At 49.1% G+C, this 9,363-nt stretch overlaps 2 protein-coding genes across 2 annotated transcripts; one reads left to right on the forward strand and one right to left on the reverse strand.

The window, feature by feature from the left end:
* Window positions 1-95: 95 nt before the first annotated feature.
* Window positions 96-2,277, forward strand: EDB91DRAFT_1137297 (uncharacterized protein). Its single transcript, XM_041318863.1, has 6 exons — window positions 96-648; window positions 703-772; window positions 854-957; window positions 1,015-1,261; window positions 1,318-1,957; window positions 2,014-2,277. Exons 1-6 carry the CDS (start codon window positions 249-251, stop codon window positions 2,089-2,091), a joined length of 1,539 nt encoding a protein of 512 aa, XP_041176618.1. The 5' UTR covers window positions 96-248; the 3' UTR covers window positions 2,092-2,277.
* Window positions 2,278-7,938: 5,661 nt separating this feature from the next.
* EDB91DRAFT_1347531 (uncharacterized protein) lies at window positions 7,939-9,363 on the reverse strand. The gene is made up of 7 exons (XM_041325929.1): window positions 9,353-9,363; window positions 8,973-9,293; window positions 8,820-8,924; window positions 8,616-8,759; window positions 8,538-8,557; window positions 8,395-8,480; window positions 7,939-8,342 (listed from the first exon to the last, which is right to left on the reverse strand). Exons 3-7 carry the CDS (start codon window positions 8,883-8,885, stop codon window positions 8,323-8,325), a joined length of 336 nt encoding a protein of 111 aa, XP_041176619.1. The 5' UTR covers window positions 8,886-8,924; window positions 8,973-9,293; window positions 9,353-9,363; the 3' UTR covers window positions 7,939-8,322.

A 9,363-nucleotide genomic window follows, 5' to 3' on the forward strand; every position in this document is an offset into this window, starting at 1 on the left:
AAATTTAAATAGGCATCCAAGCAAGTTCGTTTCGAAAAAAACTGCTTGCTGCGGCCTGTCAAATTCAAGCGCAGCAGATCGCTAGCGTTGTTACCGCCAAATCAGAAGACGCACTAGGCGTATCGTTTTTCAAGTGATCAGAACCCTCGTTGCGCTATGCCGCGATATTACGACACCGCAAAGTGAAAAGAGCTGTACACGGCCGCATGATGTGCGCAGCGTGTCCGGTATTCTGATTAAAGCCTGAAATGACCTCACGGCTTCCACGGCCAACTTTTATTAACTATACATACCCTCCCCACCTTCGCTTTCTTTTAATTCTTCCGACTGTTTGGATTGCGCGTCTACCCTGCTGCCAGTGGCACGCCTCCCCCTTCTCGTCTTCAAGGACGTCTCCTTCCACTGCAATGCCATCATGTGGCCTCACGAAGCGTGGCACACGGTTTTTGATCCTGGCCATCTTGTTGTGTTTTGTGCTCCCTGGAATATTTTATCACCGTGAACTTGTACAGACTTACTTCTACAATAATAATCGACCACCACCATTGTACAAGGAGTATCGAGAGCGGGAGCAACATTTGGAGCACTACACGGAGTATCAAACAAGGAAGGATGTGAAATATCTTTGGTCAGCCAACCATGCGAAAAGTAGGTAATATTTTTTTGCTTCCATCGATCACACATTGACTGTGCCTGTGACAGGCTCGGGATGGGGAAATGTGATGCAGGACTATGTGATGAATGGGCTGCTTGCCCATGCCTCAGGACGCTCGTCAGTTTCCATTCTTTCGTGTACTTTGTACACTCTTGCGCGCTTCCAACATGCCTGATTTTGTTTCTCGAAAATGTATAGTTATGTCTTTGATGACTACGTCTGGAATCCAGATGGCTCGGTTTTTTCGGACTATAATGGACATTTGATTCCCTCTCGGATTCCCTTGACAGCGCTGTTGGGCGGCAAGTACAACATGGTCAACATCCACGTGTACACTTGACTGATACAGACTCTTCTAGGTGTTATGGTAGGTGGTGAAATGCCACCCGGGGACCCCACTCCTCGCGCGGTCTCAAAAGATTTCTTCCGCAAAGTCTGCCCGAATCCGACAGTCCTTCACGTGTCGGAAGTGAACGATGATAGTATGCGATTCGACGAGAACGTGCCTGCCTCACTTTTATTCGAAAAGTGGATCGAAAAAGTCACTTCGATTGAAGACCCATGTCTGGAAATTGACGCGCAGAGTGATGCGATTTTCGAGTACTGGTGAGTCATATACATCGTCTATGAATGACTAGCGGAAGACGCTAAACGTCGCGTAGGATATTTGGACACAAGAGAATGCTGAGCATTTGGCCATACCTCAAGGATGACACGGTGGCAACGCATTGGGGTTGGTCGCCTTTAATTCACGATGCATACCGAAGAAATCGCCACATCTTCGTGCCAAATGTAAAACCTACCCTTTTTGAAGGGTTCTCCAGTTCTGTGTCGGAAAACTACTCACAGCCGATACCTGGCCTCCTAGCGCTACACGTGCGGAGGGGTGACTTCCAGGGCCACTGCGTCCACCTGGGCAAATGGTCATCAAACTGGAATGCGTTCAATATGTTCCCTGAGTTCTCCGACCAATTCCAAAGGCCCACTGATGGTGGATGGGGTGAGACATCGGACAAGAATATGCAGATGTATATGCGGCGATGCTTTCCCACGATCGAGCAAATCGTCCAGAAAGTCATGCAAGTGCGCGTTGAGTCGGAATGGCCGCTGACGCATATCTACATCATGACCAACGGCGCAGTCGCTTGGGTCGAGGAACTGAAAGACGCTTTGGCGAGCTCTGCGAATTGGGACCAGGTTCGGAGCAGCCGCGATCTCGACATCACATGGGAGCAGAAATTTGTGGCGCAGGCGTTGGATATGTTTGTGGCCCAAAGAGCTGAAGTGTTGATCGGAAATGGGGTAAGAGCTGCTGTGGCTTGTCTGCTGGTGCAAAACTGACGAGTGTTCTGTTACAGTGGTCGAGTCTGACCTCGAACGTTGTGATGCTGCGTATGGCGCAGGGTTTACCCCCGGACAGCAACAGATTTTGGTAGCGATACCCCCTATCTTTTACATCCTACGATAGAGGCACGGACGCATGATCTATGACTTTTATTATTCGGTGCTTGTGATTAGGGTTGATGTCGTGCGTCAGGCTACAGTCGCTACAGTAATACATCGTCATTCGGTGCCAGGTACAAACTATGTTACAGGAATCAAACATCATCTATCAGGATTCAGGCGAGATGAAACCTAATAACGGCAAGGCAGTCATCGATGACGACTTCCTCGCGTCGGCATATTAGATACACTATCGATTGAGAAGAACGGTTTAGCGACAAGTCCGTTTGCGAACACGCATTTGACGTTTTGCAAGCATGCCCTATCCTCAGATTGTGTCAGCTAGCAGCGCTCGATTAGGGGAGGACCGCATAGCAAGTGCCCCTCCAATCCAATCATTAGAGGCTGGCGTTTTCCAATTTGTTTGCTTGGAATGCATGATCACCCGTACGAGCTGATTTAAGAGACTCATATGGAGAGACTTTGTTGTCCAGCTGGGGTGTTAAAGTAGCCGTGCCGCCAACCCTGTGTGCCAGCGATGGTTAAGCTGGTTCGTCTTCTCAATTCCCCGTCAACATCGGCAAAGAGCAGGTTTAATACGGCTTAAGGAGCCCGACACCACGTACGCTGAGCTTTATATATAGAGTATTCGATGTTCGTAGTTAGCTTGCTTACGATAAGTCATCCAAAGCGATGTAGTCGCACCTATCAATACCGCCACAAGTACATGCTTCAAGTACATTAGGCTGGACTATAATTAGAACCGAGATACCGGGGCATGTCCGCAAAACTCCTCTAGAAGCAGCAACACGTCCAGCTACTTCCATGTTCTCTGGTAGTGATCTGTGCTGCCGCGGGTTGCTGCTGTGAATTGGCCTGTGGCGGATCATCGAAATATTCATCAGATATCAAATCATGGTCATTGCTAGGAGCACCCGTTGCAGCATTGCGCTGTAAATTTATGCATGAGACCTGAAAGACAAAGTGATAACAATCAACCGGGCTCACCAATTTACCGACATCGGCGACAGGGGACGCTGCATGATTGGGCCGCCATGCGAATAGGTGTCGTATGCGGGTTTTTAACGTGATGGGAGCGGTGGGAGAGGATAGGGCGGTGGGTGGTGGTGGTGGTGGTGGTGGTGGAGCTGAACGGAGGCTTCTCACTGTTACGAGTCGCTCCGTGCGCTGTTGAGGTTGTGACTGGGAAGGTTGAGAATACTGTAACGAGTGATGCACGACTTCGTTGGTGATGCGTGGGATGTCCTACACACAGCCTAAGAAGACACAAGGACAGAAATTCAACACGAACATACCTTGTTCGACCCTGAGTCATGTTCCTCAGAGGTATCCTCCAGCAAAGCGTCCTCTGGAACTGCCCACTCTATGATCTTCGTATCACGAACACTTCCGGTGAGGATGTGCTTGTCATCGATAGAGAAGGTGACGCAGGCCACTGTGTAGGAGTGCTGGAAAATAGCGATGGTTCGTCTATCTGAGAGCCGCCAGAGGCGGACGTGCTTGTCTATAGATGCGGAGGCGACCAGAGTCCCAGCATGGTTCACAGCGATGGCGACGATGCCATCAGTGTGGCCCTCCCAGGGCTTACCGACCTGCTGCCAGGTGGATGGGTCCCACTCCCGTATAGTGTTATCCCACTCTGATATAGTGGGGTTCTGCTCTCGTATGTTAGAATCACTATAGCCCGCTGAGAGAAGGCGTGTGCCATCGGGCGTCCAGGCGAGTGCCGAGTTCACGGTATTTTCTGAAGAAGCGTGACCCTTGAACTTTGCGATGCATTCCCTCGTGCCCGGTTCATAAATTTGGAAATCTTTGAATGTTGCGATGACAAGATGTTCGCCAGACGGCGAATACCGAACGCAGCTGATATTATAACCGCAATCGATTGGATTTCCTAACAGCTCCCAGGTTTCTGTGTTCCACAGTTTCGTCGTTTGGTCAAATGAACCAGTTGCTAGAACTGTGCCGTCTGGAGAAAAATCCAGCGAGTAGATCGTTGTGGAGTGGGCTTTGATGGTTTGGACGAGAGACTCGCCAGTGTTTCCGTCCCAGGCGATGACCTCTCCATTTTCATCACCACTTGCTATCATTCGTCCGTCCCGTGGCAACGCCACTCCGAGCACCCAGCTGTGATGCCCCTCCATTTTCTTCAACGGAACACCGTCCTTCAAGTTCCACAGATGCAGCGTCCCCTCTACCGAGGTCGTCACCATACGTTGTCTGTCGGGAAAGACTGCGACTGCGGGTACGCCTTTTTCATGATTCTCAAACGTCCGAGTGGGTGTGTTATTTAGAGTGATGGATTGCGCTGCTTCTTTCTCCATTCTGCTCGAAGTTGATGATTTTGAACTAGGTCGAAGTGGACTTTCTGGTAAGAATCGTGACTCTCTTACAGCCGCAGAAGTGCGTTTACTATCCATTTTTATGCTGCTTACCTCGTGTATCGGGACCAGCAGGACACGACCTGTTGGCTTCCACACCTCCATCAAACAGCAAGTCTTTAAGTCCCTGCGCCTTTGCACGTGGGTTTAACTCGTGTCCCCGCGGCTCTCAAAACGCATCGCCTCGTGTCAAATTAGGATAATGAAGTCGGTACTCCTCGGGTTACCGTAGGATGACCTGCTGCAGAGACTGTGCGTATCTTGCTTGAAGCTGCTGAGACTCGTGTACGGCATGTTTATGCTGCTTCAGCGATCACCTACCTCAGTGTCCCAGGACATTTTGGAGGCTGTTAGCCATCATTCCCTGCAAAGGCTGCAGGCGCACTCTCCTATCATACGTGTTTTGCTCGGCACTGTACCTCCCTGTCGCTAAGTACCCCTGCACACGGATTTCATTTCAGTTTCCGTAGCTTTTCAATTGCAATTTTTAGCGTGGGGTGTCACTCATTATGTCCCAGATCACCTTCGAATTTGGCTGGCTGTGCTCAAGCACTTTGGAATAGCATCAGTGCCGCGATCATCACATATCCTGCGGGATGCATGAATTATGCCCTCATGTTAAGTACGTACTCCAGCATATCACCATGCGGCGTCTCAGAGAGGCCACATCTAGCGTATGACATTGCTCCCTGTCCATCCCCCCACGACCTTAACTCACTGTACTATTACCTCGTTCATCCAGTTGACTTCCTAGATCTGTGTGTGTTCACTGATTAGGTATCATCTCTCCCATATATCCGGGTCGACAATCAGTGGCAGGATCGAAGGATCGAAGGGCTTCTTTGTTGACCTGACGTTTACTTGTCGATGTCCTGTTCGGGGACAATTCTAAACGCTGCCTTGTCTGGTTTTGCGTGGTGGCGATATATAACCAATATTCAAATACGCATATCAGTCCCGGCCGAGATGAGCCTCCACTGGGCCTTTTGATGCGGCTTGACAACATTGACCTGCAACGTGTTTCATCAGACGCTGATGACATCATAATGAGGCTGTCCGGGAACGCACTTCCATGAAGCTGCAACAAGAATGGTCTCCGTTATAGTACACATCTTAATCGACGGTGTCACTCCTCGGTTTAACTTGCATCTTTTGTCAAATCGTGGAGTCGAAGAAATCGAAGAAGGGAACGGTATTGTGCAAATACAATTGATTCATAGTCGACGGTGGGGAGGGAATTTAAGGATCATATAATCTTTGTTACAGGACACAAGTATAAAGTATGTAGAGGTAGCGTCGAGGTACGAATCAGAATGGCGCAAAAATCTCTATTCCAAAATACACATTGAACTGCTCGCTGCTGGGGCAGCATCCAGCGTAGAGTGCACTTCGTTACCAATTGATATGTTTTTCTCTCCGATACAAAAAAATAACACATCACATCATCTACGAGCATCTCCGGTAAGGTCCAGTTTTCACTGGGCGTGAGGATTGTAGCACGAGTGACATTAGGGCAGACTTGCCATTGAACCAAACAAGGAAAATGGCCTTCGTGGGTTCATCAATATCAATCATGTCCATCATGTATCGGTACGCTTCGAGGGCTGCCCCAACTTCACCTGCCCGAAGTAATGCAAGGAACAGTAGTTTGTTTGCAGTTTGCCACAAGGACTCGAGGTCCCAGCCGAAGAGTTGCACAAGCAAGCACTTGAGCACGAATGGGATTTCTGGTCGCGTCATCTCAACATACCACGATGAAGTCCTCGTATGTTCTCCCTGAGATAAGGCGTGTACCACCGGGCGTCCACGCGAGGGACAAGTTCAATTCAAATTGTGCGTGACCGTTGAAATTTGCGACACATTCTCTCGCCCCTGGATTATAAACTTCGATATTGCGGTTCGACTACACTGGATTGAATCTCCTTGGATTTCTCATGTTTTCGTGCTCCACAGTTTCGTGGTTCTGTCGACAGATGAACCACTGGCCAGCGCTGTTCCATCTGCAGAAAAATCCAAAGAGATCCTGTAATTACCAGGACTGGATCTGGAGTGGGCTTTGATGGGTTGGGCGAGTGTTACCCCAGTTTCTCCGTGCCAGGCAATGACCTCTCCATTCACATCAGCGCTTGCTGCGGGGCTTCCACTGATCTTCTCTGGGCTCCGCACTATAGCCATGTACAGCTTTAGCTGCTCTGGTTTGCAATTTATGTCGAAGATAATCGATAGCCAGTCATTCAAACTCTATCGTCGATCATCGAATGGGCGTTTATCCGAAGTCAGTCATGGGTAAACTATAATCCAAAGTTTGCAATCGGCCATCTATCCTGCAGGATGGATCAGTCCTCGAGCTGCTACTAGTCCCGCACGGTCACGACATCTGACACATTGGTCACCTTCTCAAGATGCATTCAGCTCACTGTACTAGCACCCTAGTCATCCCGTAGACGCTAAAGGTCTGTGTATGCATCAGACGCACCCTAATAACTTGAAACTCCCGCATTCTAGAGCGCATTTTATCCAACACTTTGCGATGATTTGCTCGCGCTCAACTTAGTCTTCAGCTTCGCCAACTCCCGGCTGCCGCATGTTTCATTAGACGCCCATGACATCATGGTCAGTCCGTTCGGCCCCGGACCTCCGTGAAGGCTGCAGTGAGAATGCTCCCCGTTATCATACGCGTCTTCCTCGACGGTGTAACTCCCAGCGCCTCTATATACGGGTCTAACTTGGATCTTTATAGTTGTCAAATGAAAGATAGCGCATTCGGTCGGTTTACCGTCTTGGCAGTCCTCAAGCCCGATCGAATACCATCAGCCTTGCCGCTGCCATTTAAATCGGCGGAAGATAGAGGTGTGCTCGCTGAGCGATGGTCCGTCTGAGGAGTTCATGGTGATAATGTCGAGGCTACGAACGGTCTCGCTTGTTCTATGAGGCAAGAATTTGGGCAACAATCATACTAGTTGCGTCCGCAAGTTATCTAATTATCTCGATTCTGACGAGGATTGACGCAGCTGATCTTTTCCGTCGCGGAAAGTGCTATCTGATCCATCTAGAATTGACACACAGGCGTGACACTACTTTCTCCCATCGATCGATGCCTCAGCATCCGCAAAGGACATCAGGTCAACTAGGTGCAGCAGTAGGATTTCCCTCACGATCGGGCACGCGCTATCAACTAGCACTTTTCAACCGCGGCGGCTGATCGTGGGTCTCGTTAGCATATGATTTTTTTTCGCAAACTCGCGCGGTCAGCGAACATGATCTCCATCAGATGCTTGCTTGATGCTACGAGACGTCCTTTGGTTGACTAGCATAAATCCAATAACAATGTCCATTGGCATCGCATAGTGCACATGGTTGCGATCTCTAGCATTGCGGATCACATCGATTCACAATTACTCATGATAGCGTCATGTAGTTGTCCGACCATTAACAAATAGTGGCATACACACGCTTGGGAATGAAATTTTGGGTTTACGCTAATCGAGTGGACGCGTGGTGTAGGGGATGCAGTGACTTTGCTCGATCGAAGGTGCTCAGATACTGGACTTCACGTTGAAGAAATCAAAGAAGGTACACGTCGAACGAACAGTCCGCCGTATGGCGCAAATATATTTCATGACCGGCGGTGGGGAGGGACTCTGGGTGTAAAAACATAGTAGAATGTCTGGTCTGCATTCATGTTATGAGCCAATATGCGATACGAGTGTAAAGGGATACAGTGAACGTTGAGGTAACTGTACCAAAGATCTCTTGAGTATCAAAACAATCATGTAGCCGCGCACGGGGTAGCCCTATCTCCACAGCAGTATACATCGTCCTTCACTGTTCTTTCCCCAGAGCTAAGTGAAAGGTAGTTGAAGACCAGCATGCGTAACGCGACTCAAAACTCACTAGAGAACCAAGCACGTAAGCTAACCTTCGTGGCTTTATCACTCGCGTCCATTAAGTTCCGGTACGATTCGAGTGCTTCTCCAAGTCTGCCTGCCCGAATGAGTGCATGACACTATTGCTTGTGCGTGGTTTGCCACAATGACTTGAGATCCCACCCAAAGAGCTGCAAAAACGGGCATTTGAGCAAAAAAAGGATCTTTGGTTGCATCACATCAACGTACCACAGTGAAATCCTCGTACATAGAATCAATTGGCAATTTAGAAAAGTCAGCGTTAGCGTCGACAGCGGCGGTGAAGTGGTCAACAGCTTCCGTGTGAACCTTCCTCTCCAAGGCAATGGTGCCTAGTTGGTCATGTAGATATGCCTAATTTACGAAGTGCAGAAAATGAGTGCCTGTCGGACTTGGTTGCTACATTCTACTCACTCCTACGTCACGACAGGCAATGACATCAGCATTGGGACGGGCAGCCAATTCTTCGGCACGCAACATCGCCTCTTTATGTTTATTTGCATTGAACAGTGCAATCGCCTGAAACCCGTTATGACATGCGAAGTGTGCAAAAAAAATTACACTCGCCTTGATCAAGAAGAGTAAAAGTAAATTATTGGTCTTTGAGTCCGTGAAAGTGAACGCGAGGTGAAAGGCTGTCGTTGCATGCTCGAAATTCTCTTTTCCGCAGAGGGCGATACCTTTGGAGATATAGCCAGTCAATGAGGGCCGTATACCAAGGGACTATGTCACGACCAATTCCGAGTGGAGGCGAGATGACGCATGTTGAGAGTTGTGGAGATACAAGTTGGAGCCACGTGCAGATGCGCAGAGAGCGTTATACTGTCGAGGAAGGGATAACAGAACCCAATGTATGGGTGGATGCGGACAGCCTCATGTCCTGGGCGTCTATGGAAACACAAGGCAGCTTAATGAAGCGAACAGCGTAAAACGCACAATACACGTACCTCTGCGGCTT

The sequence above is a fragment of the Suillus paluster genome (genome assembly GCF_016628075.1).
Source record: "Suillus paluster strain FC165 chromosome Unknown EDB91scaffold_30, whole genome shotgun sequence".
In the NCBI taxonomy this organism is placed as follows: Eukaryota; Fungi; Basidiomycota; class Agaricomycetes; order Boletales; family Suillaceae; genus Suillus; species Suillus paluster.